At 50.4% G+C, this 16,772-nt stretch overlaps 2 protein-coding genes across 7 annotated transcripts; both read left to right on the top strand.

Moving 5' to 3' along the window:
* Positions 1–53: 53 nt before the first annotated feature.
* Stoml2 (stomatin like 2) lies at positions 54–3,651 on the top strand. The gene is made up of 10 exons (NM_001031646.1): positions 54–99; positions 334–471; positions 926–1,025; positions 1,163–1,221; positions 1,310–1,411; positions 1,555–1,689; positions 1,818–1,962; positions 2,114–2,193; positions 2,402–2,530; positions 3,396–3,651. The coding sequence occupies exons 1-10, from the start codon at positions 55–57 to the stop codon at positions 3,522–3,524; spliced, it is 1,062 nt and encodes a 353-aa protein (NP_001026816.1). The 5' UTR covers position 54; the 3' UTR covers positions 3,525–3,651.
* On the top strand, positions 3,626–14,714 carry Pigo (phosphatidylinositol glycan anchor biosynthesis, class O). 6 transcript variants are annotated; one of them, XM_039110982.1, is made up of 12 exons: positions 3,626–3,720; positions 6,005–6,142; positions 6,839–7,350; positions 8,220–8,363; positions 8,520–8,643; positions 9,296–9,455; positions 9,970–10,179; positions 10,415–11,942; positions 12,388–12,594; positions 12,787–13,025; positions 14,135–14,205; positions 14,324–14,714. In XM_039110982.1, the coding sequence occupies exons 2-12, from the start codon at positions 6,081–6,083 to the stop codon at positions 14,451–14,453; spliced, it is 3,387 nt and encodes a 1,128-aa protein (XP_038966910.1). In that variant the 5' UTR covers positions 3,626–3,720; positions 6,005–6,080; the 3' UTR covers positions 14,454–14,714. The 6 variants fall into 6 exon arrangements, with proteins under 6 accessions (XP_038966910.1, XP_038966909.1, XP_063144596.1 ...); XM_039110981.2 differs by lacking the exon at positions 3,626–3,720 and having other exon boundaries at positions 4,748–6,142; XM_233141.11 differs by lacking the exon at positions 3,626–3,720 and having other exon boundaries at positions 4,769–6,142; positions 12,808–13,025.
* Positions 14,715–16,772: the final 2,058 nt, after the last annotated feature.

Below are 16,772 nucleotides of genomic sequence, written 5' to 3'. Positions count from 1 at the left end.
AGGCCGCTCTGCTCCACCTCTCGTTGGTTCCGGAGGTCGCTGAGGCTGTGGGAAATGCTGGCGCGCGCGGCGCGGGGCACTGGAGCCCTTTTGCTGAGGGTGAGAACGAAGCAACCTTCTTCAGAGACTCGGGACAGAGATCACCTAGGTCTTCGGCTGGGAAGGAGTGGGATTCTAACTTTGGGGACAGACTGGGGTCACAGGTCATGGTCCCCACGTGAATCATTCTCCGGGATCCTTGACGGTGGTGGTGTCGAGATTTAGGGAGATGCCTTCCGGAGAAGGATTTAGGGTTCCGCGCCGTGTCCTCAGCCTACTCTCGTCTTTCTTCAGGGCTCCGTGCAGGCTTCTGGCCGCATTCCGCGCCGCGCCTCCTCTGGACTGCCCCGAAACACCGTGATACTGTTTGTGCCTCAGCAGGAGGCCTGGGTGGTGGAGCGAATGGGCAGATTCCACCGGATCCTGGAACCTGTGAGAACCTCTCGCCCACCTTCAGCCAGTCAAATCGTCTTGTGGGAGTGGGACTTCCTTGGGGCCTGTCTGCACTTTTAACTACAGGGACCAACCCTAGCAGGGACCAGTTCTACCAGAGCCCAGTCTCCTGACCATCCTTGTTTCCCTGCTTTCCTATTAACTTAGTAACTCACAGGCTTCATTCCTGGGGCTACCATACTCTTAGCCCTACCTGCCTGCCTCAAGGTAGCAGTTCCTGTTGACTTCTATTCTGCTGACGTTCAGAGGCCTAGTCTTTCGTTCTTGGACTCTTAGGTTTCCCTACCAGTGACACCTCAGCCTTTGAGGACATGTCTTGGTAGGAGGGATTGCGTTTCCATGTTCTATCCATAACTCATTACTTACTCCAGCTTAACTTAGATTTCCTGTGTATTACTCTCACATTCTGAGAATCAATGACTCCTCTTCCCAGGGCTTGAACGTCCTCATCCCCGTGTTAGACCGAATCCGGTATGTGCAGAGTCTCAAGGAAATTGTTATCAACGTGCCTGAGCAATCAGCTGTAACTCTTGGTGAGAGATATGGGGTGGCAGGGATGTGCTAAAGTGCATTAGGATGTGGTTGCTATAGGTCCAAGGCTTAGGAGAAAGGGCCGGTTGGGACTTAGAGACCTGACCACCCTCTTTTTCTCTTCTCTTTGCTCCTGCAGATAATGTAACTCTACAAATAGATGGAGTCCTTTATCTGCGCATTATGGATCCTTACAAGGTATCTGCCCTGGCTTTATCTAGCCTTCTGAATTGCCTCTGCTTAAAATCCTGCAGCTTCAGTTCTTCCCCTATACCTGCCCTTTCAGGCAAGTTATGGTGTGGAAGACCCCGAGTATGCGGTCACCCAGTTAGCTCAGACGACTATGAGATCAGAGCTTGGCAAACTCTCTCTGGACAAAGTTTTTCGGGTAAGCAGATTTGAACCTGAGTAGGGGCTTAAGGGCGCATACCGTCAGATCTCTTCTGCAGAACAAGACTAGCCAGCGACCGTCCCAGTTTAGGCTCTTGATAGATACATTGACTTGTGCTGCTCACATTTCTTTTCCTCTAGGAACGTGAGTCCCTGAACGCCAACATTGTGGACGCCATCAACCAGGCTGCTGACTGCTGGGGTATCCGATGCTTGCGTTATGAGATCAAGGATATCCACGTGCCACCCCGAGTCAAAGAGTCCATGCAGATGCAGGTGGGGAAAGGGATTTGGTTACTCTAGTTCCGTTGGAACTACAGTCCCCTACTGTAGTAGATAGAGTTGTAAGCCCTGGTTAGAGTTTCCCCTGGCTTCTTCTTGATGGGGGTCATTGGGGCTTCCAGGTAGAGGCAGAGCGGCGGAAGCGGGCCACAGTTCTAGAGTCTGAAGGGACACGAGAGTCAGCTATCAATGTGGCAGAGGGGAAGAAACAGGCCCAGATTCTGGCCTCGGAAGCAGAAAAGGCTGAACAGATAAATCAGGCAGCAGGTGAGCATCGGGTATCGTAGAGGCAGAGGGAGGAGCAGAGCATGGGGCTTTAAAGGTAAGGGCTGGTACAGAAGCTTTGGGCTTCTCTGATTTCATGGGTCAAACTGCCATGTCTTGTGTTTTTATTTATTTATTTATTTTTTTCTTTTAGGAGAAGCCAGTGCAGTTCTGGCCAAGGCCAAGGCTAAAGCTGAAGCCATTCGAATTCTGGCTGGGGCTCTGACTCAACACGTGAGAGGCTGTGGGGATGGTGGGGATGGGGGATGGGAATAGACAGTCGAAGGGTTTCTTTCTTCTGTCTTTGTGGGAAGTTCCTGACATTGTGGCTCCATTAAGCCAGATTGTGTGAGCTTACATTAGGGTTTGTATAGCCCTTTTCTTTTCTCTTCTCTCCCTAAATCTCTGACCTCTGATTTTTTTTTCCCCACTGTGACTACAGAATGGAGACGCAGCAGCTTCACTGACTGTGGCTGAGCAGTACGTCAGCGCCTTCTCCAAACTGGCCAAGGATTCCAACACCGTCCTCCTGCCCTCCAATCCCAGCGATGTGACAAGTATGGTGGCTCAGGTTAGAGCTCTTTGAAGATAAGCTTACAGTAACAGTGTCAGGAGCTAAGGATGAAATGTCTCCAGCCACTCCTGCAGACACCTGTGTCAGGGTTGGGAGTCACCCTGCTTTGATGGTTTGATGTAAGATTCTTAGCATTGTTTGCAGGGCTTAGAAAACTGAGGCTTGAAAGATAAGAAAAACCAAGGGGCTGGATGTGATGGTGCATGCCTGTAATACCAGCGCTCAGGAGATGAAGTTCACAAGTTAGAGGCCGGTTAGGCTACACAATGCAACCTTGTCTCACAAGAAAAGAAAAGAAAAAAAGAGACGAACAGTGATAAAGAAAAAGCCAGGTGTTGGTGGCATGTACCTTTGATCCAGGAGGCACAGGCAAATGGAGTTTCATGAGTTCCAGGCCACCCTGGTCTACAGAGTGAGTTCTAGGACATCTAGGATTACACAGAGAAACCTTGCCTCAAAAAAGAAAGGAAGGGGGCTAGAGAGATGGCTCAGCGGTTAAGAGCACTGACTGTTCTTCTAGAGGTCCTGAGTTCAATTCCCAGCAACCACATGGTGGCTCACAACCATCTGTGATGGGATCCGATGCTGTCTTCTTGTGTGTCTGAAGACAGCTACAGTGTACTCCTATACATGAAATAAATAAAATCTTTAAAAAATAAAAGGAAGGAAGGAAGGGGAAGAAAGAAAAGACAGCCTCGGGGTTGGGGATTTAGTTCAGCGGTAGAGCGCTTGCAAGCGCAAGGCCCTGGGTTTGGTCCCCAGCTCCGAAAAAAAAAAGAAGAAAAGACAGCCTCTTTTCGTGGTTCTGGATACAACTGCATAGTGTTCTTACGGCTCTCTTCTGTCTCGTCTTTCTCCCCAGGCCATGGGTGTCTATGGCGCTCTCACCAAAGCCCCAGTGCCCGGAGCGCAGAACTCCAGCGAGGCCAGAAGAGATGTCCAGACTACAGACACGAGTATTGAAGAACTGGGCAGAGTCAAGCTCAGTTAGTAGAGACGGCTCGGCCAGAGTTAGGGCCGGGAACTCTCAGATTCTGGCTCCAGCCTCCCGGCCAAAGTTTAGTTTTTATTTTTTTATTTGAACTTAATAATCATGTAATAAACTCACCAGTGGCAAATTGGAAACTGTCCTCTTTGATTGGGGGATGAAGTTAGGCAAATCACTCGAGTTTCCTTTGGATGTCCAGGTAGGTTTGAGGAGTTGATTCTCCATGAGGGTTAACTTCATGTGAAGCGAAGTCTCCTGTCTTCAGAAGAAACCTAGCTGTACAGGGGATTAAGCTGTGTCTGCTGAGCGGCCAGCTGCAGACTGTGCCTCCTGCTAAGTGCTGCACGTATTTGGGGACCATGGGGAAGAGGACTGCCTTGGCATGGTAGTTTGGTGGTCCTAAAGGGCTGAGGGTGTAGACTGCTAAGATATTTACTAGGGTTTACAGAAGCAGGTTAAGAGATGGCCATGGTGATGCATGCCTAAGGATGGTGAGTTCAAGGCCAGCTTGAAGTACTTAGTGAGACCCTGTTTCAAAGGAGCAGCAACAAAATTGAACCCCAGAGGTGTCTGCTTTCACAGAGTCCACGGTCAGGTTGGGGTACAGAGAGTCAGAGACTGATAGAACGTCATAAGCAGGACTGGTAAGGGGGTCTGTGGGCAAAGCCTCTTGCTGTGCAAGCCGAATGACCTGAGTTGGATCCAGTATTTTTAAGTCAGTGCTCTGACGAGAGGACTGATATAAGGTGAGCATCCAGGAAACCTCACTGAAGATTAAACTTGAGCTTGGAGATGAAGGAGAGGAGCAGACCCATTTGGTGATCTAGAAATGAAGGTGTCCATTGTTTACAAATGTCCAGAGGCAGGGCATATCCGGCTTATAAACACCAGAGCAAAGAACCTGCTGTGGCTGGAACAGTTACCAGAAGCAAAGAAGCAGCAACTAGAAGTATTTAAAGGGAAAGGGGACCATAAGTGTGAATTTGTAGGACCCCCTATAGGTAGGTGCCCCACATTTACTAAGAAAAGTTGTTTTTTCCTTCTGAGATACATTTCACAGACCATACAGATAACCCATTCTGTAGTTTTCTAGAATTGTATATGTGTGACTTAACCTGCCTTTACCTCAAGGGCCACCATACTCAGCCAGCTTACCCATTTTATGTCTGGGGCTTTGGGGTTACTTCCTTTTTTTTTTTTTTTTTAAAGATTTATTTATTATATATAAGTACACTGTAGCTGTCTTCAGATACACCAGAAGATGGCATCAGATCTCGTTACAGATGGTTGTGAGCCACCATGTGGTTCCTGGAAATTGAACTCGGGATCTCTAGAAGAGAAGTCAGTGCTCTTAACCGCTGAGCCATCTCTCCAGCCCTATTTTCTGGGTTTTTGATTGTTTGGTTTGGCTTTTCAAGAGAGGGTTCTCAGTGTAGTCTTGGCTAGAACTAGCTCTGTGGACCAGGCTGGCCTCGAATTCAAAGAGATCCGCCTGCCTCTGCCTCCAGAGCGCTGGGATGAAAGGCATGTGCCACTACTGATGTTAGGTTTTTAGTTAGTTACCGTTTTTGTCTCCTGTAACCCAGGCTGGCCCCAGACTAGCTGTGGAGTCATGGATGATCTTGATTGTTCTTCCAGTCTCTGCCTCCCAAGTACTGTCATTCCAGATGTGTGCGCTTGTACCAGGTTTTCTAAAGATGGTGCTGGCTTAGCCCAGGTTTTTGAGCATGCTAATGCAGATAAACTCTTGTCAATTGGGATCAAAGGTGTTTGCCACCACCACCTTCATGTATAGGCTTTTATTTAGAATTTTTAAAAAATATTTATTTTATATTTATTTTAGGTATATGAAACACTGTAGTTGTCCTCAGTCAGACGCACCAGAAGAGGGCATTGGATCTCATTACAGATGGTTGTGAGCCACCATGTGGTTGCTGGGAATTGAACTCAGAACCTCTGGAAGAGCAGTCAGTGTTCTTAACCTCTGAGCCATCTCTCCAGCCCTTTAGATGTATTTTTAAAGACACATTTTAATTTATCTTGGTGTCTTAGCTTGTCTTTTTTGTTGCTGTGATAAAATGCTCTTGACAAAAACATCTAAAGGAACAAACAATTTCAGTCCGTCGTGGTAGGGAAATCACAGCAGCAAGAACTTGAAGCTTGGGGCTGGAAAGATGGCTCAGTGAGTATGTACTGCCCTTGCTGAAGACCAAAGCTTAGTTCCTAGCACCCACACCTTTTGTCGAAAAAACAAAAATGGATAGTGAATCTGGAGACTGCTTAGTGGCTAAAGGCAATTGGAGCACTAAGTGCATTTGGTACAAACGTACATATGCATAAATGCATATTTTAAAAATATGGACAGTGGTCCCTGAACTTTTTTTCTTTCATGTTTCTGTACACACCCCGTCATCCTCCACCTCTCCTAGACTAGTACCCGGCCCCCATTTATGAGTTACTGAGTCTCCTATCAAACTTTTCAGCCCAAGTTCCTTGTCGAACTTCCTCGCTGGTGCCGGTAGGTGGCGAGAGATCTCCTGGTAGGGCGCTCTGTCAGGCATGCACACCTCTGTGGTGCCAGACTGCAAGCACTGCCGCCGCACTTCCGGGCGCGAATCCAGGTGAGCCAAGGTCTCCCGAGAATCCTCTATTACCTTCACCCCTAGGACGGGTACCTCAGTTTGCTGCCGGGGTGCCCAGCATCAGAGTGAGCATGTCCAGGTGTTGGCCGGGTGCCCACCGGAGGAGACAGTTGCCGGGACTTCTGGATCCTAGCATAGCTCAAGGGGCTTTATACCAGGGTTCCTGGGGACGTCGTTCCTCAGGTTTTTTGTTGAGCCTGGCCGCCCGGAAGCGGAGCATGACTCCTCCCCGTCGTTTCCTTGGTCCCCACCAGGCGGCGCCGTTTACTCAATCCAGTTATCCGTGTGATTGCTGTCTATTGCCACCCTGGGAATGTTGAGAATAGTCCGAAGAGAGTCATTGAAATGAACTGTCAGAAAACAATCCACCTACCATTTGGAATAGTCTTCCTCCTAGACTATGGTCTGACAGCATTAGATCTCCCAGTTGGCTATGCACAGGTTCCTGTGCTCACCCCCAGAGCCTGAATCGTTAGGTGGGCTCCAGATTGAGATCCAGAGTCTCAGCCTCTCTCCCTCAGACGGGATGACTGGTAGAGACAGCTGGAATGACTTAGCTCTGATTTGTTTACGTCCTGCAGTTTATAGCAGTAAATGATTGTTGCTGGGCACTGTTTTGAGGTCCAAAAGGTCCATTCTTCGCACCACAATGAGCATTCTCCTCTTCTCTACCAGGATGCAGAAGATCTCTGTGCTCCTCTTCTTAGCCTGGGTCTGTTTTCTTTTTTACGCTGGCATTGCACTCTTCACCAGTGGCTTCCTTCTCACCCGTTTGGAACTCACCAATCAAAGCAGCTGCCAAGAGCCCCCAGGCCCCGGTTCCCTGCCTTGGGGAAGCCAAGGAAAGCCTGGGGCTTGCTGGATGCCTTCCCGGTTCTCCAGGGTTGTTTTGGTGCTGATAGATGCTCTGCGATTTGACTTTGCCCAGCCTCAGTGCTCACATGTGCCTGGGGAACCTCCCGTCTCCGTGCCTTTCCTGGGAAAATTAGGTTCCTTGAAGAGGATCCTAGAGGTTCAGCCCCACCATGCTCGACTGTACCAATCTCAGGTGGATCCCCCCACAACCACCATGCAGCGTCTGAAGGCTCTCACCACTGGCTCGCTGCCGACTTTTATTGATGCCGGCAGTAACTTCGCCAGCCATGCTATTGTGGAAGATAATCTCATCAAGCAGCTCACCAGTGCAGGTCAGTATGGGCCCCTTTGCAGCTAGGTGTACCTGGGCCTTTAGAAGTTAGGGAGCCAGGACTTCGGGTACCCAGCTGTATATCTGGCTATGGTGTAGGGAAACTGGGAGTAGAGATAGATGGGACCGTTACTTGTGGAAAGGGAGAGATTCTTGTCCTTGATGAAGCTTCTGATTTGCACAAAACGTTTGTTTTTAACTCTTGGGGGCATCCAATTAAGGAAGGAGTGAAGACAGGAACTTGCAGGTATGGAGAAAAGAGGGATCCAAGTTGCGTTCACTTACTGCTTATGAAGAGAGTGGGTCAAGGGCAGCGCATGGTGCATCTGTCTTTAACCCCAGCGCTCAAGAGGCAGAGGCAAGAGGGCCTCTGAGTTCCAGATTAGCCTGGTCTGTAGAGTGAGACCTGTCTCAAAACATACATACATACGTGTCAGCGGCTACCCTAGGGAGAGAGCAGTAGCATGTCGTTTTGCAGGGATGGGAGCAGCAGGGGAAATGTGGCTATCAGAGAAAGCTTCTTGGGGGGAAATTGTAGGTGGTGCTGAATGGATTCCTGTGCTTTGGGATGTGTGGTTGGGATTTCTGTTGGATGTGTACACACACACACACACACACACACACACAGAGCTTATGGGTGTGAGCGAGGGCACATGACATGGTACACTTGTGGAGGTAAGAAGACAACTTTGAAAGTTGATTTTTCTCCTTCCACCCTGTGGGTTCTGAGTATTGAACTCAAGTTGCTAGGCTTGGTGGCAAGCTCTCCATATATATATATATGTATATATATATATATATGTATGTATATATATATATCTGGTCCTCACATGAACAAGATATGCTCCGACTCCCCTCTTGTCTCTACAGGAAAGCGTGTAGTCTTCATGGGAGATGATACCTGGAAAGACCTTTTCCCTGGAGCATTTTCCCAAGCTTTCTTCTTCTCATCCTTCAATGTCAGAGACCTACACACAGTGGATAATGGCATCTTAGAGCACCTCTATCCTACCAGTGAGTGACAAAGATCACTCAGTCCCTCACTGACCCTGGGAGTTGGGGAGGGTCCCTTTAGTCTGTGGACACTGACGGCAGACTGGGCTTGTACCGCTGGGCGGCCCGACTGGGGTGAGGCTTTACTGCCCTGTGCTCCGTATTCTCCCTCCGCAGTGGACAGCGGCGCCTGGGATGTGCTGATTGCTCACTTCCTGGGTGTGGATCATTGTGGTCATAAGCATGGCCCTCACCACCCTGAAATGGCCAAGAAACTTAGCCAGATGGACCAGGTGATACAGTGAGTGTGGGGTGCTGGCTGGGGAATGGTTTGTAGTTGAGAATCTCAGGACATGGGATTCCATGAGGGGGAGAAAAAATCCTGTGTGGAGCCTGGATGAATTCTATGTGTGTATGTATTTTGAGACAGGGTCTCCTGTAGCTTTGGTTGACCAGGAACTTGCAGAATAAACCAGACCAGGCTGGAGTCCAACTCATAGAAATCTACCTGCCTCTGCTTCCAGTGTCGGGATTAAAGGCATACACTGCGCTTGACTCTGATTTTTTTTTCCCTGTTTTTAGAGACAGGGTTTCTCTGTGTAGCTCTGGCTGTCCTAGAGCCCGCTTTGTAGACCAGGCTGGCCTTGAACTCAGAGAGTCACCTGCCACTGATTCCCAAGTGCTGGGATTAAGGGCTTGTGCCACCACTGTCCTCCACTGCCCAGCAGCTCTGAAATACTTGATCTAGGCTTTTCCCCAAAACCTAGGAACACCATGCATTTTGAATAACTCAGTATGCAGCTCTGGGCTATAGGGTTATGGCTGAAGAGGTGTCTTTTTTTGACAGAAGTTTATACCCTGGTAATGGAAGTCAATGGTGGGGGTGAATGGGCCCCTGTGAAGAATCTTTATTTCCCCCTGCCCTCTGAAACGTGTTCTTGACCCCCCCCTAGGGGTCTGATAGAACGCCTGGAGAATGACACACTGTTGGTGGTAGCTGGTGACCATGGGATGACCATGAATGGGGATCATGGAGGGGACAGTGAGCTGGAGGTGTCAGCTGCACTTTTCCTGTACAGCCCCACAGTCCTCTTCCCTAGTGTCCCACCCGAGGTAAGGCCTGGGTTGTACCTCTCCTGCTCTCCCTACATTGTGACGCCCCTTGTAAGCTCTCCAAACCATCATCTGGCCCCACTCTCATTTATTTTTATTTGTGTGTGTGTGATGTACATATGAGGTAATTGCACATGTGTGTGCTGGTATGCACACTCGTGTGTGTGTGTGTGTGTGTGTGTGTGTGTGTGTGTGTGTGTGTGTATGTGCAAGGAGACAGAGGATATTGTGTTCTCCAGCACTCTCCACCTTATTTTCCTGAGATAGCGTCTCTCACTGAACCTGCAGCTAGCCTGGAGGTCAGACATCCTCCTGTCTCTGCCCACCATGGCACCAAGCTTTAGGAGTGCATGATCACAGCCAGTTTTATTCACATGGGTCCAGTGAGCCACACTCAAGTCTTTATGCTTATGCAGCAAGTGGTCTCACCTGCTGGACCATCGATCCAGACCCTCCCTCCTACTACTCTTACCTAGGCCTGGTGAGGCTGTTGACCCTTGACCTTTCCTTCTAGGAGCCCGAGGTTATTCCTCAGATCAGCCTTGTACCCACCCTGGCACTGCTGCTAGGCCTGCCCATCCCGTTTGGGAACATTGGGGAAGTGATGGCTGAGCTATTCTCAGGTGGCAGTGGTGGCGGCAGCAGCCGTGGGGATGGGGACGCCTCCCACCCTGATTCCCCTGCTCTAGCTCAAGTCTCGGCTCTCTACATCAATGCCCAGCAGGTAGGTGGAAGGATTAGACTTCTGGGTGACAGAGGACAAGCATGACCCTGTTGTCGTCTTTGTTCTTGCCCATGTCATTTATCCAAAGTCATTTGTTCTCGTCCAAATGCCTTTCTTCCGTTAGCCTTCCTTCCCCCATCTTGGATAGAATTTGAGCCCCACGTTTCCAGGTCCCTCTTGCATGACATCTGTCCTGACCTCTGCCCCGTTTTGTGTCTCTGACCTTCCCTGCCAGGTGTCCCGGTTTCTTCATACCTACTCAGCTGCGACTCAGGATCTCCACGTTAAAGAGCTTCGTCGGCTGCAGGAGCTCTTCTCCAAGGCCTCTGCGCGTTACCAGCACCTTCTGCAGCATCCCCGAGAGGCCGAGGCAGCGCTGAGCTCGTTGACTGCTGACTTCCAGCAGTTCCTGCGGGGAGCTCGGGCTGTATGCATCGAGTCTTGGGCCCGCTTCTCTCTGGTCCGAATGGCAGGGGGTGCTGCCCTCTTGGCTGCCGCCTGCCTTCTTTGCCTGCTTGCATCCCAGTTGGCAGTAGCCCCAGGTTTTCTCTTCCGTCCACTACTGCTAATACCTGTAGCCTGGGGCCTAACTTGGACCCTACTGTATGCTGGAGTCTCTGTAACTACTGGATCAAAGCTAGACCCAGTGGTTCTGGGGGCTGTGGCTGCAGCCGGTTCACTCCTTCCTTTTCTGTGGAAAGCTTGGCTTAGCTGGGGTTCTAAGAGGCCCCTGGCTCCCCTACTTCCGGTTCCCAGACCTGTCCTAGCCCTACTACTCATCCGATTGGCCACCTTCTTCTCTGATAGCTTCGTTGTTGCTGAGGCCAGGGCCACCCCCTTCCTTCTGGGCTCTCTCATTCTCTTCCTGGTTGCTCAGCTTCACTGGGAGGGTCAGCTACTACCACCCAAACTGCTCACAACATCCCGCCTTGGCTCTTCTGCCCCAACAGCCCCACCACGGCACAGTGGCACCCATGCCCTGCTGCTTGGAATTGGGCTGCTTTTATTTACAAGGCTAGCTGGGCTTTTTCACCGCTGCCCCGAAGAGACACCTGCTTGCCGCTCCTCTCCCTGGCTGAGTCCTCTGGCATCTATGGTGGGAGGTCGAGCCAAGAATTTGTGGTACGGAGCTTGTGTGGGTGCGCTGGTGGCCCTGTTAGCTGCTGTGAGATTGTGGCTTCGCCGCTATGGTAATCTCAAGAGTCCTGAGCCCCCTGTGCTCTTTGTGCGCTGGGGGTTGCCTCTCATGGTACTGGGCACGGCTGCCTACTGGGCATTGGCCTCAGGAGCAGAGGAAGTACCACCGCGCCTCCGGGCCCTGGTTGCCGGGGCATCCGCTGTGCTGCCTCGGGCTGTGATGGGGCTGGCTGCCTCGGGGCTCATGCTGCTGCTATGGAGACCTGTGACAGTGCTGGTGAAGGCTGGGGCCGCTACTTCAAGGACCAGGACTATCCTCACTCCCTTCTCAGGTCCCCCTACTTCTCAGGCTGACCTAGATTACGTGGTCCCACAAATCTACCGCCACATGCAGGAGGAGTTCCAGGGCCGGCTCGAGAGGACTAGAGCTCAGGGCCCCATAACCGTGGCTGCATACCAGTTAGGAAGTGTCTACTCAGCTGCTATGGTCACAGCCCTCATCCTCTTGGCCTTCCCACTTCTGCTGTTGCACGTAGAGCGCGTCAGCCTCGTGTTCCTGCTGCTGTTTCTGCAGAGTTTCCTTCTCCTGCATCTGCTTGCTGCTGGGACACCAGTCGCCACTCCAGGTAAACAGACCTTCACCCTGAGGCGTCTGGTCTTAGGGAGTGGTTTCTTACCAGGAGGTGGCATGTCCCTCCAGTTGGGGATGACTTCCCTTATCTGCTTTCACCATGCTAATTCCCCTGCCCCCAGGAGAACTTCAGGACTCATTTCTTAGAGAAATGCTTTCTCTCCGTGAGCTCGTTCCTTGACTGTTTCAGTTACAAAAGTGATACATTGTGAATATGTCATCACGGAGTGAGCTCTGTGAAAACGAGATTGAGCCCTGGGTTTGGTGCTAAAATTTGCAGTAGGGAGGGGATTAGATCAGCAGTATTGGCTGTAGGGAAGTTTGGGGTAGCACATGACAGTATATAGACCTGCTCAAGTACTGGGTGTGGATGGTCCCAGCACGGTAGCCGTCAGTTGGGGAATGGGATGGAGTTGTAAAGATGCTATCTTTTCTTCTAGGTCCTTTTACTGTGATGTGGCAGGCAGTCTCGGCTTGGGTCCTTTTGGCTACCCAGACCTTCTACTCTACAGGCCACCAGCCTGTCTTTTCAGCCATCCATTGGCATGCGGCCTTCGTGGGCTTCCCAGATGGTCACGGCTCTTCCACTTGGTTGCCTGCCTTGCTGGTGGGAGCTAACACCTTTGCCTCCCACCTCCTCTTTGCAGGTACCTCTCTGCTTGCCCTTCCTGACTTCTGTTTACTCCTGCATTGTGGGAAGAAAGGAGAATGTTGGCTCTGGAGGGGAAGATCTGTTGGCTCTTTGCAGTCCCATGGCCCTAAGTTCTTTACAGCCTAAGCTACCTAAGGGTGGTTGGGGACCAGGATGGATTGGCCCCAAGATCCTCCCTTGATATCAGCCCTGTCCTCCCCGGAGGCAGTAGGTTGCCCACTGCTCCTGCTCTGGCCTTTCCTGTGTGAGCGTCAAGGGCCAAAGAAGAGGCAGTCACTCCCAGGAAGTGAGTCCGAGGCCAGAGTCAGACCTGAGGAGGAGCAAGAGGAGCCACTGATGGAGATGCGCCTCCGGGATGCCCCTCATCACTTCAATGCTGCCCTGTTGCAGCTGGGCCTCAAGTACCTCTTTGTCCTTGGAGCACAGGTGGGTGCATGGGAGAGACAACAGAGCTAGTGACCTCTCCCCAAGTGCGCTGTACACTTTTTCTTAGTTTCCAATACTTGGGGAAGGCCCTTGATAGAGGTTCAGAAAAAAGGAAGCGCTTGCTCAAACTGAGACCTCAGATGACAGGTTTGAGACCCGGCCTGGGTCCTCTTACTCCAATCCTGGATCATCTCTCCTCTGCAGTGGCGCTCTGGGCCCTGTTAGTTCCATTACAGATGCTGGGAAAGCTGAGGTTATTATGGCTGGAATTCTTTTCTAACCTGTGGACCAGAGGCAGAAGGTGTGTTACAGACAGACGGCTTCCCGTGCTAGAGGGCAGAGTCTGACTGTCAGCATTACAGATGGGTAGTGAGCTGCCTGCCTTCACAAGAGTCAGGGCTTGGATCAGGACAAGCACTGCACTGCCTGACTCCTATGCCAAGTGTTTCCAGTGCATACATTGTTCTCCTTCTCCTCCTCTCCCTCCTCTCCCTCCTCCTTTCCTTCCTCCTCTCCCTCCTCTCCCTCCTCCCCTCCCTCCTCTCCCTCCTTTCCTTCCTCCTCTCCCTCTTCTCCCTCTTCTCCCTCCTCTCCCTCTTCCTCTCCTTCCTCTCCCTCCTTTCCTTCCTCCTCTCCCTCCTCCTCTCCCTCCTCCTCTCCCTCTTCCTCCCTCCTCTTCTCCCTCCTCTCCCTCTTCTCCCTCCTCTCCCTCCTCCTCTCCCTCCTCTCCCTCTTCCTCTCCTTCCTCTCCCTCCTTTCCTTCCTCCTCTCCCTCCTCTTCTCCCTCCTCTTCTCCCTCCTCTCCCTCCTCTTCTCCCTCCTCCTCTCCCTCCTCCTCTCCCTCTTCTCCCTCCTCTCCCTCTTCTCCCTCTTCCTCTCCTTCCTCTCCCTCCTTTCCTTCCTCCTCTCCCTCCTCCTCTCCCTCCTCTTCTCCCTCCTCTCCCTCCTCTTCTCCCTCCTCTCCCTCCTCTTCTCCCTCCTCTCCCTCCTCTTCTTCCTCCTCCTCCTCTTTCTCCTGTTCTTCCTCCTCTTATCTCTTGCCAGGCTCTATAGCAATTCCTCCTTTGCCTTGCTTCCTCCAAGTCACAGCCCCTCCTCTCTTCCCTCAGATTCTAGCCTGTGCCTTGGCAGCTTCCATCCTCCGCAGGCATCTCATGGTCTGGAAGGTGTTTGCTCCCAAGTAAGTGGGTTCACTTGGGAGGAAACTATGGACGTCCTAGGTTCACAGTGTTTTGCCTTTTTAGAGAAAGGCATTAGACCTATTGTTTGTGTCCTGAAATACTCCACCTTCTCCACAGGTTTATTTTTGAAGCCATAGGTTTCATCGTGAGCAGTGTGGGACTTCTCCTGGGCATAGCGTTGGTGATGCGAGTGGATGGTGCTGTGAGTTCCTGGTTCAAAAAACTAGTTCTGGCACAGCAGAGGTAGCCCAGGCTGTGCATGTTGGCACCTGGCCATGGAGAGAGCTGGGGACTAATCCAGCCTGACCTGTACTGGTGCTGGATATATTCTACAGGCAACTGACACAGCTCTTAAACCACGCTGTAACCAGAGACTGCTCAACTCTGGGACTTTATTATTTTATAACTGAGAATCACCTGGAGCCTGAGCCCTAGCTCCTGAGTTGGATGCATCTGACGGAAAACAGGGGCAGTCACCAAAGTGGAATAAAAGAACAATGTGAATGTTCGTATGTATCTAAGATCTGTGGAAGTGTTCACCAAGTCAGTCTCTTCTCTCAAGATGAGCAGATGCCTCACCTTAGGCAGGGCTTGTTGTACCAGAGAACCCTTTGGCAAGAGGTTGTCTGGATTCACTGACCTCTTCCCAAACTGTTCTATTATCCCGTTTGTCCCGGCCTCTGCCTTGTTGGTCTTTGGTCATTCTGTGCTTTCACTGATAGCAGGGAAGACAAACCCAGCATCATGAAGCACACAGACATGTTTGAACACACACAGAACATGTTCCTAACACACAGTTTGAAGCACTGTGGTTCCCCTGGTATCCTTTCCATTCACAACTGCAGAAGCCTCTCTCTAGGTTTTCAGCCCATGCCACCTTCATTGCATCTTTTTGCCAATTGACTATTCCCAAGTTAAAGCCAAAATGGAATGGAACGATTCTCCTTGTTTAAAAAAAAAAAAAAAAACCAGTGTCACTATGGAAGCCCTAGCTGGCTTGGAACTCAGTATGCAGACTAAGCCAGACTCGAACTCACAGAGATCCACCTGCCTCTGCCTCCCAGTATTGAGAATGAAGGTGTGTGTCACCACGCCTGGCTAATGATTTTCTTGTATGTCCATCCTGTGACTTTCTCTAACTGACCACTCACATGTCAAGTTTAAGGTGTGAGGATGTCCTGAAAATGTCCATCAGCGGAGCTGGGAAGAGGGTGGGACTGTGCTTGAGGTTTGCGGTGTTCTAATTAGGAGATTGGACTTGTGGGTAGCAGATGAACAAATGTTAAAACTGGGACCCATAGGTATGGTAGCACACATCTGGATCCTAGTACTTGGGAGGTGTGTAGGCAAGAGGATTTAGACCTCAAGGATATCCTTGGCTACATATTTAGTTGAAAGCCAGCCTGGGCTACATGAGACCCTGTCTTAGAAAAAGAAAAGTTCAACAACTGAAGCTGGAGAGATGGCTCGGTGGTTAAGAGCACTGACTGCTCTTCCAGAGGTCCTGAGTTCAAATCCCAGCAACCACATGGTGGCTCACAACGATCTGTAATGAGATCTGATGTCCTCTTCTGCTGTTTCTGAAGACAGCTACAGTGTATTTATATATAATAAATAAATCTTTAAAAAAAAAAAAAAAGCACTTGCTGTTCTTACAGAAGACACGGGTTTTATTCCAAGTCTCTACATGCCTGCTCACAATCACCTGTAATTCCAGCTCCAGGGGATCCGGCACCCTCTTTTGACTCCCAGAGGCTCCTGCATGCACAGGGTACACACACAGGCGCGCGCGCGCACACACACACACACACTCAGGCACATAATAGTTTAAAGAAGGTTCAAGTTGCTAATAGCCAACAAACCCTAGTTTACATGAACAATATGTATTATTTGAGGCAAATTGACAGATGTTTGGTTGTGCTGACAGGAACAGGTTTGATAAGGCAAAGGGAGAGGTTGTTCCCCAGAGTTTATAAGATGAACTTAAATAAAACCTGGTGTGACGGGAAGGGCCTGTGACTCTAGCCCTTGGGAGAGAGTGATAAGAAGATCTGGAGAGGTTCTGACCACCTGGTCTATGAGTGAGGTTCAGGCCAGCCAAGTTTAGGCACAGTTTTTAAAGAAAATCTATTAGAAGTATATACCTCAACGGTTTCTATGTGTTCACAAAGTTGTGTGATTATCCCCACAATCAGTCTGTCAACTCAGTGTAGGATGATGTCATTACGCAGATGTAGGCAGGTACAAGATAGAACGAGGACTGTCATTGGATGAGAAGGAAGGATGGGCAGGAGAAAAGTTTTAGAAAGGAGGAGACTGGAGCGAGGCAGGAAGAACAGAGAGAACATGGAGGCTGATGTTAAGATTCCTCTCTGTACATTTACAGGTTGTTATGAATATTCTTATTTTTTCTTTTCTTTTTTTTGGAGCTGGGGACCGAACCCAGGGCCTTGCGGTTGCTAGGCAAGCGCTCTACCACTGAGCTCAATCCCCAACCCCTTGACTAAAGTCTTAATGTCAATCTTTTTTCAAGTTGACCGCAGGCCAGGTGTGATAACAAACCTTT

The sequence above is a fragment of the Rattus norvegicus genome, chromosome 5 (genome assembly GCF_036323735.1).
Source record: "Rattus norvegicus strain BN/NHsdMcwi chromosome 5, GRCr8, whole genome shotgun sequence".
Lineage (NCBI taxonomy): Eukaryota > Metazoa > Chordata > Mammalia > Rodentia > Muridae > Rattus > Rattus norvegicus.
This window is presented reverse-complemented; position numbering and strand designations above follow the sequence as displayed.

Excerpts from the sequence above, each read along its gene's own strand:
- Pigo (XM_039110982.1), top strand. The coding sequence starts at position 6,081 with ATGCACACCTCTGTGGTGCCAGACTGCAAGCACTGCCGCCGCACTTCC. Across the intron at positions 6,143-6,838 it reads ACTTCCGGGCGCGAATCCAG|GATGCAGAAGATCTCTGTGC; the intron begins GTGAGCCAAGGT and ends CTTCTCTACCAG. Across the intron at positions 7,351-8,219 it reads CAAGCAGCTCACCAGTGCAG|GAAAGCGTGTAGTCTTCATG; the intron begins GTCAGTATGGGC and ends TTGTCTCTACAG.
- Stoml2 (NM_001031646.1), top strand. The coding sequence starts at position 55 with ATGCTGGCGCGCGCGGCGCGGGGCACTGGAGCCCTTTTGCTGAGG. Across the intron at positions 1,026-1,162 it reads GCAATCAGCTGTAACTCTTG|ATAATGTAACTCTACAAATA; the intron begins GTGAGAGATATG and ends TTGCTCCTGCAG. Across the intron at positions 1,412-1,554 it reads CTCTGGACAAAGTTTTTCGG|GAACGTGAGTCCCTGAACGC; the intron begins GTAAGCAGATTT and ends CTTTTCCTCTAG.